General features: G+C 39.8%; 1 protein-coding gene across 1 annotated transcript; it reads right to left on the minus strand.

The window, feature by feature from the left end:
• Positions 1-3,039: 3,039 nt before the first annotated feature.
• On the minus strand, positions 3,040-8,066 carry LOC307261290 (peptidase M20 domain-containing protein 2-like; the record flags this gene model as incomplete). The annotated part of the gene is made up of 7 exons (XM_080041795.1): positions 3,040-3,867; positions 4,018-4,125; positions 4,327-4,453; positions 4,914-5,068; positions 5,534-5,676; positions 5,759-5,949; positions 7,659-8,066. The coding sequence occupies 7 exons, from the start codon at positions 8,064-8,066 to the stop codon at positions 3,728-3,730; spliced, it is 1,272 nt and encodes a 423-aa protein (XP_079897921.1). The 3' UTR covers positions 3,040-3,727.
• Between the last annotated feature and the right edge of the window lie 14,529 nt (positions 8,067-22,595).

Below are 22,595 nucleotides of genomic sequence, written 5' to 3' on the forward strand. Positions count from 1 at the left end.
ATGGTTGCTCAGTTGTTGAAGGAGCCGGAAAGTAATGTTGCACCTGAAGCTTTTCAGACAGAAACTGCTCATAAGATGCATGAGGTTCATTGAAAGATTGGTGACCATTGCCTTCTTGACCCAGCCACTTAAAACTGAAGAGTACAGAAGAAAAGGACAATCATCGTTGCCGATTTTGTCACTCCATCAAAATCTGTGTGGTTTTATTTTGTACCTATAGTGTTGATGGAAAGACTTTTGGATGTCGTCCACTGATGACTAACTACACAATCATAATGGACCTGTGGTACTGTGCAGTTACTCAGCTACATTTCTGTTCTCGATGCAGTGACCAAAATGTGAACTGAAAATGGACTTCTGACATGGCCAGCGTGTGGCCATATTTCTTCTTCTTTGCATATGAACTTGACTTGACAATCAACAACAAACTAAAAATCTTTTAAAGAATAGTTTCGGCCTATGTGCTTTTTGGTGAAAAGTTGGATGGGAATATTGATACTATTTGTTTATCTACCCGTATAAAGCTATAGCCAGCATCCAGTTAGCTTGGCTTAGCACAAACACTGTAAACAGGGGCAAACAGCTAACCTGGCTCTGACCTGAAGTAGAAACTCCACCTACCAAACTCCCCTTGATCCCGCTCATTATAGTTACTTGAGCTGTTTTCCCATATTTACAGTCTTTGTGCAAAGCTTACGTCTTAATATTTACTTTACATAAGAGAGCGGTATCTATCTTTTCAGCTATCTCTTTGCAAAAAAGTGTAATTTTCAAAAATATGAAACTATTTCTTTAAAAAAACAGATAATAAAATAGTTTTTATTCTTAAGGTGGATTTTTGTTTTGCAGCACGTTAATGATTCACAATGTTACAGTTTTCTCAAATGATCTTTGTATCAATGCAATTATTTTGCTACTTACTTGCATCTGTGTGACTTGTCAAAGTTTAGTAAATAACAAAAAGAAAAAATGCTATTAAAATCACTAATGTAAAAATATATGTTTAGTAAATCCCAAACACTGATGATTTTTTTTAATGTCCGTATATTTTTTTTAAATTACGACTGAAGTTCCTCCGTTCGATGTTGTGAGGCTTTGAGGTTCGCTGTGACCTGTTAGTTGCTAGTTTTATCGTCTTTTTCAGCTTAAAAACAACTTTATACTTTGTCATGCAAAAGATAATCAAAATACGTTTCGGTGGCTTATGACCATACTGATATTAAATTAAACTCTTGAAAAAAAATTTGTGTGTGGGAAAATGTTTAATAAATGTGTTGTTTTCTGAAAATGTGAAAATTATTTGAGCAGATATTAGGCAGTGAACAACACAATCGCAATACTGTACATTTTAAATCTAATCCACGTAAGAAATGTTGTTTGTTCAAATGGAAATGGATCGAAACATACATTACGATCAACTAAAAACACAAACATGAATACTTTGTCAGTTTTGGGACAACCAATAAAGACTTGATCCTAAATTTTTATCCTGTTTTCCTATTCTTAAACAGTATATTTGAAAAACAGTGCTGGAGGATGAGCTTTCACAATTATCAGACATTGGATTGCTACCAGCTGCAGGGTCTCTCATCTGTCTCTTCCACTGGTCTGATTGCCGATGAGCATTTGCCAAATCATATAAACTGCATATTCTGTAATGCCATTTACTGCTCATGTGGAATTAAAGGTGTGTGTGTGTGTGTGTGTGTGTGTGTGTGTGTGTGTGTGTGTGTGTGTGTGTGTGTGTGTGTGCTCGTGTGTGTGTGTGTGTGTGTGTGTGTGTGCGCGTGTATATGTTTGCAAGCAAAAGTGTGGCTTATTTTGAGGAATGATTCTTACATCCTCAAGGGCATGGTGGAAATTCAAAGTTTTTGCACAATCATCATTCAAAAAACATGAACAAAGACATCCCTGCAGCAGAAACCCATGAAAAGGATAAAGCATCAAACGATCCAGAATTTCCACAAGATGTATGACCTCTCAAGGGAAGCAAAGGTTTTAAAATCGACCTGAAAGCATGCCCAGCAATCTAAACACTGAATGGGCCACATTCTAGTTTAAAGATGCAGAACTCAAAGCAACAGTACTTTCCTGTTCGGGTCATGTAGGAAAATGGTCAGCAGTTGAACTTTCATCATACGTACTCTGTTAGCACGATTCTAAAGTTAGGTTTATCTTAGTTCAGACTTTGCAAGAGGCACAAGTTAAAAATAACTATTAAAGATACCACAAGGAAGTTTTAGGCCTATTAAGATTGTGGTTTGGGATGTAAAGACAGCAAAGGTGTAGGAGTCCAGGTGAATGGATGACATCATACTACCAACAAAGCAGCACAATGAATATCTATATCATCAAAAAAAACTATAAAATGTATTATGTAAAGCTTACACTTCTTGGTTTCCCATGAGACATAGGCTTACGCGCCCCACACACATCCTACCTCTACTGCGCGTCTACCTCGCGTCTGCGTCTGACTTTTGGTCACAGACTGTGAAATCAACGTAGAGCGAGCACACATCCAACCTCAGACGCACTGCTGAGGCGCGTCGGAGGCACGTCTGCAGCGGCGCTCCCCTTCACCTCAGGAGGCTCGCCTATTTTTTTCTGAGAGCAGCGCGTCTCTCTCGCGTCTCTGTGCTTTAACTGATAGAGAAATACTCTGCTGACAGTCATACCAGCAGCATTCACTCTAGTTACACGTTTACCCGGTGTGTTTATTTCAAAATAAAACATCCCTCAGTCGTATACGCGAATAATCCCTTTATTTCACGATTTAATTGTGCAATCAAAATCCGAGGGATTTAAAACCTAATTTTCAATTAGTTCTGGCATTTCATTTTTGGATAAATGACACATATAGAGATCCAATATAGTGAAGAAATAAAAAAGATCATGATGAGCGCAACAGTTTTCCGTTGCTCTATCTGTGTCTACGGCCTTCTTCTTCCCCGACCACACCCCCCTCTCTCTCTCCTGTATAAATCAGTAAAGTGATTTTTGAAATACTCTGCTGAGAGTCATATTGACTTCATACTGGCAGCTTTCGCTGTAGTTTCACCATTTCCTGGGGTGTCCCCTTCAAAATAAAACTTCCAACAAGCGAAAATATGGCAAAAAAAAAGAAAAAAAATGGCAATGGGGCGCACGGATTACTGTCCAGACTCAATATAAATCATATGCATCATAGATGACATGAAAGAACTTAATTTTTAATGGGAATTATCTATGAAAACTCTATGTAGAAAGATAGGGCTTTTAGAAGCAGCGCTGCAGCAGCAGCTGCTGAGACGTTGCATGTGTGTCCGAGAAAAGTCCGAGAGAGGCAGCAGTAAGGTAACGCGACGCGCTCCAGAGGTAGACGCAGGATGTGTGTGGGGCGCGTTAAGGTTATACCTTAATTTTAAAATTGTAGTGTTTATAATTTGTTTATTATTATTTTATTTGTGCAAAGGCACCTAAAACAGTTTCCCATGCTGGCATTGAAGCATAGCATGAAGCAAATCTGTGAAAGCCTTTGTCCGACCCAATGCAGATGGTCTTTGAGAAACTCTTTGAGAAATGCTCCGTTGTCTTATATTTTATGTAACACTTGTGTTGTAGTGTTATCGCTCTATTCTTCAAAAGGTAATCAAAGAAACGGTTGGAATTGCTTTTTTCCAACATGTGCTCGAGTTCATCTACGTAGCTGCATTTATGGAGCTGTCAAGGTTGTATTGCAGCCTTGTAGTCATTTCTCCTGTTTCTGTTTGGCCATGCTGAAGTCTTCTCTCACTTGCCTCAGCAGATCAGGGCAGCACACGACATCCACAGCTGTCATAGCCAGAGCTTTGGCTGTCCTCAGGGTGTACAACTGGGCTCTTTTAGCTCCTAGCACAGGAAAGAGTGCAGAGGAGGGAAAATAAAAGCCTTGGGTAAATCGAAACTAAACAGGCATACCAAGTGACCTGGAAAGAGATGATATGACGTATAATGCAATTCAATTCAACATTTGCTTTCAATGGACTCGTGCTGCAGTACCTGCTGCTTCTGTGTATTCCTCGCTGTGGTTGAACGCGTCTGTGCCGATGTAAAAGAATGGATGGATACCAGGGACTTCGAATGATACATTGCCAAAGTCTGTAGAACCTGCCAGATAATTATGACATCAGTGTTTTAACAATAACGATTCCTTGTTGATTCAGTGAACAGCCTCAAGTCAAGACAATCTCAAAGAACAAGTAAAAAACTAGATCCTACTTCAGCTGTTAACACATTTCTTTGTTGCACAAACATAGGATAGAAAATTACAATAATGTTTATTTCTATGACATTTTTATTTTCACCTACCAGAGAAGTTGGTTGGCTGTGCTGGAAACTGAATCCCCAGTGCTTTGCCATTATGTTCATACAGGTTTGCCAGTGTGGCATTTGGCAGATTGTTATAAAACGAATGACCTGGGTAGATTATCTCCACCTAACAGGAAACACAAGTATAACCTTATTATCACATACATTAAATATTCACACAAATGTACCCAGCATAGGTCAATATAGCACCAACACGGTACTAAATGAACACTGAGGGTGTGGGTTACATTTCTAGAGTGTATATGCCATGGACAGCATACGAGTTCCCATGTATGCCCTCTAATGTAACGCCAAAGACAGATGTAGGACAAAAATCACTTGAAGGTAACACTGAATTATGCAACAGCAGCCCTCAGAGCATAATTACACAAGGATGTCAAATAAAAGCGTGATATGTTATGCAACAGCAGAGCCAACTCGAGCACTGCATTTCTCGTCCAAATCAGCATACACTGACTGTTTCCACATTTGTACAAAACTGCCAATCTACAAAGCAGGAATAAAATGTGAGTCCAGCCTGGGGGAAAAAAACAAGTGGAAGATTTTTCTTTTTTAGGTGAACTTACTTGGCAGCCGGTGGCAACAGCAGCTGCTCTGAAGCAAGCCTCAGCTTTGGCCTTCAGGTCACCAAGATCCTTAATCAGCGGTGTGCGCAGATAAAACTCTAACTCGGAGTAGGCAGGGATGATGTTGGGCTTCACCCCTCCATGCTTAATGATGCCTGTAGAGGAGTAAGTGTGCACAATGGGGGATGAGAAGGGATGAATCCACCACACTGAACAATAACACAATTTGTATGGGTTTAGATGACAAAATTGTGTGTTATTTCTGATTTTCTTCATAGAAATAAAACATGCTTGAACATTTAAAAAGGACAGAATGTTTTTTTTGTGGAGTTGCCTGAAGTGGATACCTTCTGGTTGCTATCCTTGTTGAATTACATTTTAAGAACTGCTGCCGTCAATCATTGCTCTAGTGACAGTTTTGGATAACATCACATGGTCGTTCGTAGCGCAGGGAATTTGCCCACTGGGAATTATAGATGTCTAAAATTACCATTTTCTCAAGCATATAAAGGATTATCATCCAGGCTGGCCCTAAAACCTTAACAGGGCTTTGAGGCGACATTGTTTGGAGCTAACTTTGAGGCTCAGCTAAATCCCACTTTCTGCCAGCTGCTTCTCACCGTGAAGCCTCCACTCTGGCTTGAGCTGCTGTCTGAGTGCAGAGAGGTTGTTGTAGGCCAGTACAGCGGCATCCAGGGCATTCACTCCCTCCCAGGGGTACGCAGACGCATGAGACGCCTTCCCGTGGTACTTCACGGACACCCTGTGTGACAGATCAACAGAGCGGGTTAGGGGTTATCTGCAGCATGAAGGGGTAAGAGTAAGAGCAGGAGCAGAGAGGACACACAGTGCTGCTGAGTCCATAAAGGCTGTGAACAGGAACTTGCTCATCAAGTGCGACGCAGGGCAGGAATGGAGCATCTTGCTGTGCTGGGTGAGCCATGAAGACAAGGTCTATGTCAGCGAAGGCCCCCGCTGTCATCAGGTCAATCTTTCCTCCGATTTCCTCCTCTGCAGGAGTCCCCAGCACAGTTATCTGATGGTGTAAAACAGCCATAAAGTGTTTATTTCAGTCATTTCACATTGTTACCACCAGCTCCTTTTATTCAGTTATTCAGACTTATCAAACTGGTCAACTGTTTCCACTGGCTCACAGGTGAAAGTTCACCATTGACCTTGGAAAGAGCGGTTTTAACCATTTACTATCTATGTTTTTTTGTTTTGTTTTTTAAGATATTTTTTTTGGCATTTTTATGCTTTATTGACAGTGTAGAGACAGAGTTGAAATGGGGCAGAGAGGGGAGTGACATGCAGAGAACGACCGGGTCCGCTGCTGGCCGAGGCCCATGGGGGGACGCCCTACCAACTGAGCTAAGGGCGCCCAACTATCTATGGTTTTATCTCAAGGTCCACTTACTATCTTATACAGAGCTTTGAGCAATATAACAGTATTTTCACTAGAAGACAGAGTTTGATGGCCACCTGTAAGCAGAGAGAGAGCAGTTACAAATCTCTCCTTCGGACGTGACTTGTGAAAAACTCTATCATCTCCATGACAACAGGCTATGTTTGAGCAAACATCTATCAACCGAGGAAGACTGCAAGACGGAGCTGAAAATAAAACAGATTTTGTTCTGTTTTTTTTCATTACTTGTTCATCTGTAAAATGTAATAGGTGCATACATTTCCCCCCCTGGAAGTAGCCTACAATTAAAAGTACCTCAACATGTATAGAAAAATTGAAATATACAAGCATATACTGTTCATAATCATCCACTGCCCTTCCTTTCAATATTATTTGTATAGGATACACCTTTTTTCAGTTGTTAACATCAGTGGTTTTCAAACTGTGGGGCGCGTCCCCCCTTGGGGGCGCGGGGTTATGGCAGGGGGGGCGCGGATGAATATGTGTAAAAAAAAAAAAAAAAAAAAAAAAAAAAGAGTTTGTGTTTTTTATATTAAGATCACGGCATAGCTGGACCAGAGTTCTTCTGCTTCGTTCCTCTCACTGCATTTAAATGCATTCATTATATTACAGAGAAATAGGTCTTGTTGAAGAAAAAGAGCACCAAGCCCAACCCAGAGGACCCTGCATACATTTTTTTTATTTTAAATTAATATTTTTTATGGAAAATGTATGTGTCTTTCTTCAATAACTTCTAATTCATCAGACCCAGTGTCTCCAAAATCTTTGTTCACACAAAATTCCTCATGTTAATTTTCCTCTCAAAGTGCACCAGATTCAAAGCCTGGAAATCCAGACCCTGATATCTTGAATGTTAGAGGGTCTGGCCACGATCAATAGTAATTTCCAACTCAAGGGGCATTTCAACTACGCTGAAATTTGTTCTCTGAGGGGGGGGGGGGGGGGGGGGGGGCTCACTCTCTCACACTTTGAAAACCCCTTGTTTACATAATCTATTCTACACTTAGCTTTGTAGGGCTTGCTCCTAGCTGTCTTCTTATTTACTAATTAGCCAATTAAACTGATTCTGGTTCTGATAAAGGATAAGCCTATACATTTGTAATAACATCAATTTATATTATTTTAAAAGCTATACAATAAGGTTTGTCGTGGATTGTGGCTGATAGGCCTATTATACTGTACACCTTGTGAACAGGTGAAGAGTCAGTCATCAGAGGAGATGAAGGATGTAGGCCTATCATTTAGGCTAGTCTATATTAAAACGGTTTTGTTCGGAGGTGTGTTTGTACTTTAAACCGACAGTCTCCTCCCCTTGTTACCTTCACTGGGACAGGGACTTCCCTCTGGTTTTCTAAAGCAGCTTTCAGACCCAGAGCTGCGGCAGCTCCCACCTCTGCGATCAGGTTGTGCCCGCACGCGTGCCCGATACCCGGAAGAGCGTCGTACTCGCACAAGAATCCGACGTTGAGCACCGGCTCGCACTCCTCCCCGCCACCCACCGGGCCCCAGCTTGCCCGAAATGCGGTCGGTAGTTTATAGTGACTTTCTACAGTCCATGTGTGGTCCTCCTCCTCGGAGAAGAAGCGGACCAGCCTGTCGTGGGCATGCGTTTCCTTTCCAGCGAGTTCGGGTCGGCTCCAAATGTCCCTACTCAGGACGTTCAGATCGTCTCTGCGTGCGTCTATGCACAGGTGTAGGGCGTCTTTCATCTGCTGTCGTTTCTCCATGAGGTCTGTCTGACGAACATAGGCTATGTTGACCAAATTGTATATAGTTTGAACACCATTCAAACATTACTAAGGGGGCGGATCTCTCGGTTTCACGCCGGAAGTAGTTTTCACATTTGTAAAACTCAAAACTACACTTGAAAGTTTAGATTTCACAGCTCACATGCACTCAGATGGGCTGTTAGACAGTCTAATAGGCAAATATAATAATAATGATGATAATAACAACAACAACAACAACAACAATAATAATAATAATAATAATAAAACCATATAATAATACAACCTAATAATAATAATAATAATAATAATAATAATAATAATAATAATAATAATAATAATATGCTAGCCTACTAAAATATTCCCTGACTATGGAGGACAAACACTGACTTAAGTATCAATAACAAATAATAAATGTTAAGGCTTTAAAATATGTTAAAAAAAACAGGAACATCTTGCAATATTTTTATATGCAGGGCTTGTGCTTCAGTATGTCTTTACTCAGTGCTTTCTTCCTTTTGATGCAATGTTGGGGAGGTAATGCAAAAAAGAAACAGGAGAAAATCATAGACATTATGTCTATGGAGAAAATAACCAAATAACCTGTAAACCTATATGAGGCTATCTGAAGCTGGATCGCCATCTGCTGGCCAGAATAACACTCAGTCTAAACCATATTTTCGATGTCTAGCAGTTTGAATTCGAAGCCTATGACAAGGAAACAGCTTCCATAAAACTGCATCTAAATATTAAAGGTGCAGTGTGTAATATGACATCATCAAGTAAGTTCTAGAAAGTTCTAGAATGCAACGCTCTACGGGTAGCCCCACCCCTTTCGAATAATAACAGAAGCTTCAGTGGCCTTCAAGGACAAGAACATTCCAACTATGACACTTCCAAAATGGCGGTGACAAGGCCTTTGTCCAAATTATGGAGAAATATGGACATATATGAGACCCTTTCTAAGGAAAAAAATAATTCTAAAAAAAAAAATCAGCTATTATGCACTAAATTAAACGTACTTATGGATATTATAATTATTTTCTACAAAATCTGCTAGGAAATAAAACCCCAAATTCTACACACTGCAGGTTTAAATGCTATTTAATTTAAATCTCTCTCCGACAGTTTGTGAAACGTAACCCCATGACACCAACACCAAACACCAAATTTTTTACAAGATAAATCATGCGCCTTCTGTCAGGCCTGTGTGATGCGCTGTACTGAATGAGAGTAATTGAAGGCTGCCTGCTACCACACTAGAGGGACCCAGAGTTAAGCACTTCTGGTTAGAGGTTGCTTTTTTTGCACATGATGTTGCATTCATTTAATTTGCATTGAAAGTGAATCAATATTCTGCTGCCTTTCAGGGTTTACCCTGAGCAATTATAAGCATTGTGAATGAATAGATCAACTGCTTTTAGAAAGAAAAACCTTGACAAATATCTAGAGGGTTCTTATACCAATAATTTACTAGGCTATAATAAGTATATAATAATTACTTCGTTTTTGCACTGCATCTACTCAGATTCTGTACACACACGCAGCAAGGAAACAATGCTTTCCCCTTGAACTGGGAGCTGGCTCCCTCAAAACAAGTTATATTAACACTGTGTGTGTGTGTGTGTGTGTGTGTGTGTGTGTGTGTGTGTGTGTGTGTGTGTGTGTGTGTGTGTGTGTGTGTGTGTGCAGAGAGAGCAAGTGTACATTTGTGTGTTTTCTGTCTATTTTTGATTTGTCGGTTAATTGGGGGCGGTTGTCAGTCAAAGGGGCAGACATGTTGAGCAGTGCTCAGCAATCTGACATGAGGACTGCCTCCTGACATGCCCTGTCTGTCAGCTTCAGGCCCCGCTGTTGACGCTGACACTCCCATTGTGTATCAATTAAGTGACATGGAAGGCAGGCAGCCATGTGTCACTCTATTGTCTTATTTTGGGGGATTCGCCCCATGAGCATGTGTTTAATTTCACATGACGACACACGTTTTCGCTTCCACAAATGAAGACCTTGAGATGTGTGCTGCGGGAATATTGGTTTAAGACTGTGTTCATTTTTTATGAGCTGAGAATTGCACAAACTACATCTAAAGGAGACATGTCAAGAGTCTACCAACAAAATCCTTTGAAAAACTTTACTCAAAAACCCCTAATTTTATATCCCGGACTGATTCATTATTCACACTACTCAATCAATTTTTTGTTATTGTAATGTGACCTTGAGTGTGCAGAAAGGCGCCCGCAGATAATATTTATTATTATCATTAACCGCTCTTGAGAAAAATGTAAAAGCGATGCAACAAATAAAACTTCTGTTCACACCCATGACACTCTGAGTCCATTATACATGCATTAACCAAGCACTCAATATTTCAAGCAGGAGTAGATGTTTTCTATTCAGCTACTAGTCATCACTACAGGCTGGAGTGATGCATGAGTTATAATATCTGCATGTAGGCGTCACAACAGCACGACGCCCCAAAGGAAGGCTTGGCTTGACAGCTACAATGAATTGATGTGCTCCTGATGACAGCATGTCTCTGAAATGGGAGATAAAACAAACAGACTTTGCCTGGTTGTGTGTTTGTTTGTGTCTGTGGCCACAGCAAGAGTGCGGTTACAACACTAATGTATTTTTGCCTCAACTCAGTCTATGGAAGCCCATATCCACCAATAAAAAAAAAGATTGATGAAAACATTTTGATAAGGTTTGAGGTTTTGAGATAAGATTCAGTCAGATATTATCATAACTTAATTAACAACTTGACAGTTTTGGTTATCTTAATCATACCTACTTATCCTACTAGTAAAATGATACAATACATTAAATTTTTCAATGCCCAGTGTTTTTCAATTCAGTGTTTTGTGAACTGATGCCTGTCTTAGAAAATACATTTGTATGGACTTATAATATATAGGGGAGAATGGGGGAATCTGAGGCATCGGGTAATGTGAGCCACCCTCTGTATCTAGGCAACGGAAAACATTTGTGGTCATGTGAGATATATGTTTTCAAGCCCCTCTCATTTCCCCTTGGCCCTGAAAGAGAGGACCTCATGGTGCTGTGGTAAGTATGTTTTTTTCACCAAAATAGGTATTTTGCATGTAAAAGTAAATTTTCTGGCTGTCAACTTAATCAACTGTTGTGCCAAAGCAAATGTATTCACGTAGAAAAACTTCTATCATACGTGTTGATGAACTACCAACATATAAAAACCATGTGATGATATTAGCCTGAAATGCTAAGAGAGGTAGTTTTTTCTCAAATTGTGGTGGTGGGGAAAGTGAGCCAAATGCTGTGGGGGAAAGTGAGACACTGTCTCACTGTCTTAAACATATTTTAATGTAATATTACATAACGTGTTTTATTTCAATGTCATACACATTGTAGAAAAGCCATCATGCCAAGGAAATGCACCAGGAAGACAACCTGGGGCAACCACACGGAAAGAGCACCTTCTCATCTTTCCCTGTAACCTTCAGGGCTGGAATGTAGAGTAGGCCTAGTTGTAGAGTATGACAGGCTGATGTTATAATCCAGTTGGGTCTTCTCCTGTGTTCTGAGTCCCAGGCTGTTCTCGCTGGTTCTGATTTGCCTTTGCTTTGACCCCCAGACACAAGCTGGCTCTAAGGGTCCTGTGTTCTGACCCCCAGACTGTGTTCTAATCTAACTGGTTCTATCTTTCATTTGAATCTTATTAAAACCTTTTGAATTATAATATGTTGTATTTGATTTTGTTCAGAGTTACTTTGAAGTGTTTAGAAAATTTGCTTTGCTTAATTGACCAAACCCCATCATTCTTTTACTAGTCCGCCATTAGTTCTGGAATGTGTGGCTAGCTTTCAGGATTTTAACTGTTACAATATGTGTTGTTATGGTAGTTTCAGAGTGGAAAAAGTAAGTGGATCAGTTTACCCCCAGCTGGTTCACTTTACCCCCTTGATTTTTCCGGTGTGTCTCAGTTTACCCCACAGCTGGGGTAAAGTGAGCCACATGACAACTTTTTTTAAAACAATCATATTTTCACTGTCCTTTGTCTTGAAAAAATGCTGCTAATGCCCATTTCTAGGAAACATCCTGAATTAATGAGAAATGTGTCAATTTGAGTGATAAATCATTTTAGCTCGCTTAGAGGGGAGCAAATGTAAAAAGTGGCTCAGTTTACCCCGTTTTCCCCTATATAGTCATATATATTATATATTATATATGACTTATTGAAGATCCCCATTGGCAGCACACTAAAATGAGCTCTTATCCTCCTAGGGTCCGCATTTCAAAATACATGCCTTTGAGATGTGATAGACAGACATTAAGTTACAAAACGGACAGCATAATTGGAAAAAATAACATTATAGACTAAAATGACGAATATAAATTATTAAACAAGAAATATTATAATTTTCACATTTCAGGTGTGAGTACTGTCTAGTCAATCAGCCATTTTTAACGGATGTTTTTTTTAATGCTTTCTTATTCTGTAATTGCTATTGTCACTCAAGATTATGTATTTTGGTCATGGATTCAGTAAATGATGGCAGTTATGAATTGATAAGTACGAAAAAAGTAAAATGCAAACATTGTAGGAAAGAGAAAAAATAAAGATAATTTTGTATAACAGAAGAAAAAAAATATTGGTGCAGTTAATAATCCAAACACTACACCACGAGCGCCCCCCAAATTTTCTGTCCAACAGACAATTATGAGCCCTGACAAGTTGTTGATGTGCCCGATTTTTAACATGAGGTTCCACATGACTGAAAGGAACTGACAATGTGTCAGTCGTGCTTACTCTGTCTTGTCAGCATCACTATCAAACTGAATGCACCCTCAGAGTAGTCCCCCGAAAATCCAACTAGCATTGTTCGATAACGCACAGCAGGTGGGCCTTACTTGGAGGGAAGAAAATCACCCGCCGGTCTAGAACATTTGAGTGTGTGTGTGTGTGTGTGTGTGGGAGGGGGGGGGGGCGTGTGCAACTTGACAGTCTTGTTTCTGTCATTAATGTCACATCAGTGCACACAGTGTGCCTCTGCGTTCTCCGAGCTGGAATACATTAACACCCTGGTTTATCAAGTCATCCTGCATCTCTAGGGGGGTGGAGTGGGTCAGGGACAACATGTCTTCTTGTTTATGTAATGTAAACACACACAAGAAAAATACATTCTTTCTATTAAACAGTCGCTTCTTGAGAACCATGATCTACATTTCCATATGAATTAGTGTCTGTTCTGATGCTTTGTATCACTAATTGAAATTTCCATTGTATTACTGCTTCAACTTAGTTGATAAAAAGCTTTCACATTCACTGTTCCCAACACTCTTTTTGAACAAAATCCTCTGGCACAGAGATAGTAACACATTTCCGAATTTCCCAGATTGCAGCAGACAGAAAATGTTTTGTTTGTAATGGATAGAAAAAGAACTCGATAGTCTGCTTGGGCAGGGAAAGCCATTATAGCTGTGCAGAAAAAGAAGGGGGAACCAAAAAGAATGGAAGATTTACGGGAGAAGAGGTGTCGTAGTGCTTTTCACACATGCACTGTGAGAGAAATCACAGAGATGGAAGTGCACTCCCCAAAATACAACTCAGATTGCTGATTGAACACATTTTCTCTATCATCGCCAGCCATATATTTTATCGTCTGTCTGCACACAGCTGCTCTCACTGTGGCTTCGTAGGCATGTCGTAGCATTGCCCTTTCTTTGTTTGACAGCCCTGAAAAGGCTCCTGTCTGCCCCAATAACATCAGCCTTTTCGGCCAGTGTTTTGCACAGTGGGAGTACGAGTAGCAGAGAAGCCACAATCAGCAGGGTTTGTGCAAAATGGAGCTAAAGAGCAGATTGGTTACTGTTGTCTTACTGAGTTGCTGTGCAGGGTGGTATTTATACTGAGGAAAAAATCAAGAAAAACACATAAATACGAGAATGTTGACAAAAGGTAGCTTTGGTAAGACGAATGAAATGCCTAATAGGAGACTTGAAAGCCATAGCTCGGAGACAGTTGTCACAATGATTGTGCATAACAGACCACAGCTTAGCATTTTAAAGGTTGATATCCTGTAAACAGTCTTGAAATGTGCTCGGTGAGCTCTTGAGAGGCAGGATTAAATTAAGTTTTCTGCTCAAGAGGCGTGAAGATATACCTCCCTCTCTTCTCTTCCGAGGATCCCCCCTGGCTCTGATATTAGCCGCGAGCAGCCTCCATTTGAATAAAACCTTAAACTGTGGTGGTGAAGCCATGCGACCGAGGGGCCGAAAGTCTGCTGGGATGATGGAGAGATCAAGAAAGCTATAGGGCACAGTACGTCTCACTTACAGTTAAATGCCATAGGAAAAACGCAGGATAGAAACATAGGTTTATTTTAAGCCTTTTAAATGGGCAGAGTGGACTTACCCAGAGTTAGGTTTGACAGTCTCTGAGAAGCAAATCACAAGGGGAGCTGCTGTTGATTAGAAACAGACAGAAAGAAATTAGCATTTATTCTTTTTACAATAATAAACAGGACTAAAAGTACTAAATTACTAAAAGTACAATTTATTATCAAACATGTCCATGATCAAAATGATTTTAAAACATGTTTATCAGATTCAAATCAGCAGATGGGAGTGTCATAAACTAAAGTAGGGGAACATTTGAATCATGACTTAGTGAGGAAGCTAGAGGAAAACTTAAAGGATCAATCAGTTCATCCTGAGGGGAACTTGAATGTGTGTGTGTGAGCCATATTTCATGAAAATCCATCCAAAAGTTGTCACTTGAAAAACCGAAAAACATTAGTTTCATGGTGCGGTTAGAGGAAGAAGAGTCCACTTAAGTAATTAGGATTTATCCTCTGGAGTCTGGACTCCATGAATGTCTATGATTAATGGTAATCTATCAAACAAAATACCTCCAAAGATGTGGATTGACACACAGCTACTATGGATAAAGAGATAATAAAAAAAACATAGAAAATGACAGTTGAAAAAAAAGGTTAATCAGCTGTTGATTTATATGAAACAATAACATTCACAGTGTCATTCATTGTGCACCTAAATGCCATAATTCCGTATAAGTAGCCTAATTATGTATTTCCTCTCTCTGCGAATGACTGAACACTCTTTCCATCTCTTCACTTTCACAAGCCAGCCATCATGTCAGGGATAAAAGCTTGAGTGTTGGAAGCTTTCCCATGGGAACTCGTAGGCGTCTTCCTTGTACTCCGTGTTTATCGGCTAATGCGATTGCCACGGCTCTTTCGGATTCATAGCTCCTTCTGAATGATGAACATACTTAATATTCCTTTCAGACTCTCTTGACCTGTTGTGCATGATTTATACTTGAAACATTCACAAAATTAAATGCCAGCTGACGCAACTGGATTTATTGTAGGCTACTACAACAGTTTTGTTGTTTTGTTGTTGTCTTTGGTCTTTGTCTTTTTGCAAAGCTGCTCTGTCACAGGGCTAAATGCAATTAGCTGTGAGTGTGATGCATTGCCCACTTCTGACACTTTAACAACCATATAAAAAAATGTAGGGGAGAACGGGGGAATCTGATGCATCGGGTAATGTGAGCCACCCCCTGTATCTAGGCAACAGAAAACATTTGTGGTCATGTGAGATATATGTTTTCAAGCCCCTCTCATTTCCCCATGGCCCTGAAAGAGAGGACCTCATGGTGCTGTGGTAAGCATGTTTTTTTCACCAAAATAGGTATTTTGCATGTAAAGGTCTTGCTGTCAACTTAATCGATAGTTTTTTCTCAAACTGTGGTGGTGGGGGAAAGTGAATGTAATATTACATAACATATGTTTTATTTTAATGTCATACACATTGTAGAAAAGCCATCATGCCAAGGAAATACACCAGGAAGACAACCTGGGGCAACCACATAAACATAAAAATGTGGCAAATAAAATGTAACGTGAATTAATCAGTACCAGCAGTTGGCAGAGATTGGTATCAATCTTCACATCTTACTCTCAGCTAGAAAACAAATAAGCATATTTTTCAAAAAATGTTACTTCTACTTCTTCAAAAGACGGACCCGTAATGGCCGATCCTGATGATATCCTAACTGTCAAGCAGAGGATTTATTTGAGACTCAACTCATTATAAGAGCAGGCTTCCATCCTCTCTGTACACACAACACCATTAGTGTTTTGACCTGAATCTCATCCATCATGCTCCTCTGCGTGGCTCAGTGGTGTGATTTGTATGTGAACTTTTGAAGCATTTGATTCATTTCACAGATTTTCACATTACATAAGGCCTACTATATATTATACTTTACATTATATGATTCTTATACAACCAACATGCCCAGGGGTCATATTTGTGAAACTGGAGAGTGAAATCTTTTTCATGCATAAATCACACCAAATAGTTGAAGGGAGATAACTTGCGCTCATGAAATTGCTTTTGACTAATTGAATTGCGTAGAAGATACTGTCCCCAGAAGTTAATCTTCTTTGTAATAAGACATTTCCATTAGTTTTGATTTTTCCTTTGACAGAGATCAAACACACCCTGATGTGTCCCAGTGATAATGTGATTCAACTTAGAAATGAATCTAATTATTATTCCACAGCTTGATGTTTATTAAAATTTTAAAAATAACATTTATCAGACGGACTAAGGTTGGCATACAATAAACACCACTGGCATTACTCTTTCAATTTAAAAGCATGCTATAAGAAATTGAATTTAGGGGGCGCCCTTAGCTCAGTTGGTAGGGCGTCCCTCCCACCCCCCGGGCCGGGCCCAGCAGCAGACCCGGATTCCCGCCCGCGGTCGTTCTCTGCATGTCACTCCCCTCTCTGCCCCATTTCACCTCTGTCTCTCTGCACTATCAATAAAAGCATAAAAAATGCCAAAAATAAAAATTTGATGCAATTGCCAAAACATATTTATAACTACAAGTGACAAATTAAAGGAAAATATTTGAGGTTTATCACCACACTAAATGTTGGGTTTCACTTTTATTTTTGTTTCATTCACAAGGTGGTCTATAAGAGGTTCTAGGGGTTGTTTGTGAGGTTTTGACATTAGGAGGTTCTAGGGGCGGGTTTGTGGGTTTTCAGTGTCTATTGATGATACTCTAAGCTTCTCCAGGAGTTTTGATGGCTGTTTAAGAGGTCTTAGTAGTTCTACAGCGGGTTTCTAGTGCGCTTTCAGAGGGCTATTAGGGGATCTTTTGGGAGGTTGAAGATCAATCGGAGATGTTTCACCATGTTTGACAGCGTTCTTCAACGCCATTATCAAAACACATGATCCAAAAAACACATCCCTGAAGGTCTTTCGGAGGCTTGAGGGGAAACAACACTTATCTGCATAGGCCTGTTTTTTGTTATGAGTCCCCCATCTATATAAGTGTTGGATTAACTAAATATGAATTTAGAATCACAGCGACAACGCGGCTATGTCATTCTAAGTGTAGTCATTTGGATTTAAATGGTTTATAATGCCTTTTCAATTGAAATAGATTACCTAAAATGATAAAAAATTAATAAAATAAAGATTCCAAGTTACTGCTTTTGTAATTTACATGAAGATTCGCTGAACAGCTATCTGATTAGCATACACTCAGCAATAAATGATCCGACAATCAGGATGTGAGTTTCTCACCACAGGTTGCTGTTAACAGCTTAAAAAGCGAATCAGCAGTGTCAGATATGGGGCCTGTTGTGAAAAATGTTTCCTGCTTTGGGGTTCTAGTCACTGATTATATGTCATGTGTATGCCATTTACAGTCCCCTACAAAAGTATTGGAATGGTGAGGCCAATACCTATATTTTTGCTGTAGACTGAAAACATTTGGGTTTGATACCAGAATATGAATATGAGACAATAGATCAACATTTCAGCTTTATTTTCCAGGTATTTAAAATAATAATAATAATAATAATAATAATAATAATAATAATAATAATAATAATAATAATAATAATAATAATAATAATAATAATAATAATAATAATAATAATAATAATAATAATAATAAATAAGTAAAATAAATTAAAGTGAATAAAACTTAATATTTTGTTGCAAATTCTTCTCTTGCAATAACTGCATCAAGCCTGTGACCCATTGACATCACAAAACTTTTGCATTCTTCTTTTGTGATGCTTTTCCAGGCTTTCAGCGCAGCCTTTTTCAGTTGCTGTTTGTTTTGGGGGGTTACTCCTCTTTAGCAGGTAAAATGCATTCTCTATAGAGAATGCATTTTACTGGTCTACCTGGAGATAGACTAGTCTAAAACCTTCCATTTCTTGACCCTGATTAACTCCTTTGTTGTTTTTGCAGTGTGTTCTGGGTCATTATCTTGCTGCATCATGATGGATCTTCCATCAGTTTGGTTGCATATTTCTTTAAATTGGCAGACAGAATGTTTGTGTAAACTTCTGAGTTCATTTTGCTGTTGCCATCATGTGTTACATCATCAATGAAGAATAATGAGCCCGTCCCAGAAGAAGCCATGCAAGCCCAAGCCATGACATTGCCTCCACCGTGTTTCACAGATGAGCTTGTATGTTTGGGATCATGAGCAGATCCTTTCTTTCTCCTAACTTTAGCCTTTCCATCACTTTGATAAAAAGTTTATCTTGACAACAACACAGTAACACATGATAGCAGCAGCAAAATTAACTTAAAAGTCTACAGAAACATTCGGTCTGCCGAATTTAAAATTTAAAGAAAGGTGCAACCAAACTAATTGGAAGATCCTCCATCATGCAAAAACAACAAAGGAGTTCATCAGGGGCAAGAAATGGAAGGTTTTAGACTGTCCAAGTCAATCTCCTGACTTAAACGCTATAGAGCATGCATTTTACCTGCTAAAGTGGAAACCGAAGGGAGTAACCTCACAAAACATTTCATTTTCATTTAACTTTTATTTATCCTCGAGAGACCAATTGAGACAAACAGCAACTGAATGAGGCTGCGGTGAAAGCCTGGAAAAGCATCACAAAAGAAGAATGCAAAAGTTTTGTGATGTCAACGGGTCACAGGCTTGATGCAGTTATTGCAAGCGAAGGATTTGTGACAAAATATTAAGTCTTATCAATTTTAATTTATTAAAAAGAAGGGGGAACCAAAAAGAATGGAAGATTTACGGGAGAAGAGATGTTGTAGTGCTTTTCACACATGCACTGTGAGAGAAATCACAGAGATGGGCCACAAAGTGAAAGTGCACTCCCCAAAATACAACTCAGATTGCTGATTGAACACATTTTCTCTGTCATCGCCAGCCATATATTTTATTGTCTGTCTGCACACAGCTGCTCTCACTGTGGCTTCGTAGGCATGTCGTAGCATTGCCATTTCTTTGTTTGACAGCCCTGAAAAGGCTCCTGTCTGCCCCAATAACATCAGCCTTTTCGGCCAGTGTTTTGCACAGTGGGATAGCAGAGAAGCCACAATCAGCAGGGTTTGTGCAAAATGGAGCTAAAGAGCAGATTGGTTACTGTTGTCTTACTGAGTTGCTGTGCAGGGTGGTATTTATACTGAGGAAAAAATCAAGAAAAACACATAAATACGAGAATGTTGACAAAAGGTAGCTTTGGTAAGACGAATGAAATGCCTAATAGGAGACTTGAAAGCCATAGCTCGGAGACAGTTGTCACACTGATTGTGCATAACAGACCACAGCTTAGCATTTTAAAGGTTGATATCCTGTAAACAGTCTTGAAATGTGCTCGGTGAGCTTTACGTCTATCTGTTCCAATACTTTTGCTCACCTAAAAATGTGGTGTTTCTTTACAAATGATGCTATCTTCTCAGTTGTGAATCAGATCCAGATGTAAATACCTGGAATTGAAAGCTGAAATGATGATATATTGTCTCATATTCATATTTTGGTGTCAAACCCAAATGTTTCCAGTCTACAGCAAAAATAAAGGAATTGGCCTCACCATTCCAATACTTTTGTAGGGGACTGTATATCTAGGCATACTTCTATCCGTTGTTTGTAGACAGACAGCAATTTAACCATTTGTATTGCTGTGTTAAATGTACATTATTTACAAAAGTCGTGCATGTCATTGTTATCAAGTACTGTATGCATTCAAGATCTGGCATAAAAAAGGCTTAAAATGCATCGGTGATTTATTTATTAATGATCTATTTGCTAGTTTTTCCCAATTGACAAAACATTTTGGTATCGAAAAGACACATTTTTTCCGATTTCTGCAAATCAGGCATTTTACACAGAAGTTAATTCCCCAATTCCCTTATAAACCGCCAGCCAATCATGTCGATTTGTTTCTTTCTGTAAACCCCACATTAAAAGGCTCAATTTCTGTGTTTTTCAACCTTATTTCAAAGTTGCATAGCCCCTCTTTAGCAGCTATAAAGAACCCTGTGGGAGCAGGACCTAGGCTCTGCCTTCACAGATCACATGTGGGATTCAGTCCTGGATCGGATACACTCTACCTCCATGTGCGCCCCGACACGCTCTTGTGCAATTTAAAGTAGTACATCGTATCCACATATCTAAAACTAAATTAGCTCGTACAGTATGTTCCCCGAAGTAGACCCGACCTGTGATAGCTGTAAGAGCGCACCGGCATCACTCTTTCACATGTACTGGTTGTGTCCCACCTTGACTAAGTTCTGGACATCAGTTTTTCAAACAATTTCTGAAGTAATTCAGCATCAAATTGAGCCGAACCCTTTCACTGCAATTTTTGGCATTGCTCCAAATCCGGGCTTGCCTAAAGTGAAGCTGAAGGTACTGGCCTTTACTTCATTACTTGCTCGTAGGGTTATCTTGCTCAAGTGGAAAGATCCTGATCCTCCTTCCCACTCACATTGGATTAGAGACATTATGGCATGTATGAATTTAGAGAAAATACGTTACACTATAGGGATCCGAGAATAAATTTGACAGAATTTGGCGCCCCTTCCTAAATTATTTAAAAAAACCAACAATAATTATAGAAGAGTAGCTACCCCCTCCCTTCTTTTATTTTATTTGATTTAATTTTATTTCTTTATGTGTTTTTTTTGTTGTTTTTTTCATATTGATTGTTTGTTTTTGTTTCTTGTGGTGTGTGTTTTGTGTTGTTGGGTGTGAGGGTGGGATGTGGGTGGGGTATGTTCGGGAGAAAAAGGGGAAAAAATTTGTACTCGCTGTGCTACAATTCCGTTGTTACTAACATTTAATAAAAAAACCTTTGGAAAAAAAAAAAGATGTACTGTAGAATATGTTCAAATACAAACATAGAGGGCTGAACACCTTCACAGCCACCGGTACTTTGCATTCAACTAAGTCAAGTCAAGTCAAGTCAAGTTTATTTATATAGCACATTTACAGACGGCTAAGCCCCACCAAAGTGCTTCACATAAAGAACAATTAGTGCAGTAAAAACAGGATTTAACACAATTAAAAAGAAACAAATAAGAAAATAAAAACAACAACAACACAGAGGTTAAAACGACAATGCCTGCAGGAGTAGTCTAGTAGAAGGCAAGAGAGAAGAGGTGGGTTTTTAAAAGTGATTTAAAAACATTAAGGGACTGTGCTGCACGGATGTGGAGGGGAAGGCTGTTCCAGAGCCTGGGGGCTGCGACCGCAAAGGCTCTGTCACCCCTGGTCTTTAGCCTGGATCTGGGCACCTCAAGCAGCAGTTGGTCAGCTGACCGTAGTGCTCTGGTGTGGGTGAGGTGGTGTAGGAGGTCAGAGAGGTAAGTAGGGGCCAGACCATGGAGGGATTTGAAAACGGTTAGAAGGAGTTTGAAGTCAATACGGTGACGGATGGGAAGCCAGTGGAGTGATGCAAGGACCGGGGTGATGTGATCACGTTTTTTGGTGCAGGTGAGGAGTCGGGCGGCAGAGTTTTGGACCAACTGCAGGCGGCGAAGCTGCAATTGATCCATGCCAGTGTAGAGAGCGTTACAGTAGTCCAGCTGTGATGTGATGAAAGCGTGAATAGCTCTCTCCAGGTCACTCCGAGGCAGGTATGATTTGAGCTTGGCTAGTGTTCTCAGGTGGTAAAAACTTCTCTTAACAACTCCACTGACCTGTTGCTCAAATTTAAAAGCGCTGTCGAATATCACGCCAAGATTTCTGACCGAGGGCTTGATGTTGGATGCAAGGGGACCTAGGACATCGGTGGAGAAGGCAGGAGGGATTTTTCCAAAAATCATGACCTCCGTCTTGCTCTCATTGAGATTGAGGAAGTTTGCCGCCAACCATGATCTGATGTCAGCCAGACAATCGAGTAGTGGCTGGAGTGTAGACTGCCCATTGATTTTAAGGGGCAGATGGACATTTACAGAGCACTTTCATGCTAACAAGGAGGTGAACAATTTTGTTTGTAATGCTCCCACAGTCTAGCACAACAGTCAGGATAAATCTATCATTCTGAGCCACACTATTGTCAGAGCTGGTCAAAAAGCAAAATCATGTTCTTTGTGGCAAGTGTGGAATGAACAACAGCATCGTGAGGCTTTTTTCTCTCTTGTTTTTCTGACCGTTGCCTGCATTTTGCTTTTGCTTTCAGTTTCAAGGTAACAGCTTTCACAATAAAGGGGAGAGACAAACAAAAC

The sequence above is a fragment of the Ammodytes marinus genome (genome assembly GCF_949987685.1).
Source record: "Ammodytes marinus genome assembly, chromosome: 15".
NCBI classification, from domain to species: domain Eukaryota; kingdom Metazoa; phylum Chordata; class Actinopteri; order Uranoscopiformes; family Ammodytidae; genus Ammodytes; species Ammodytes marinus.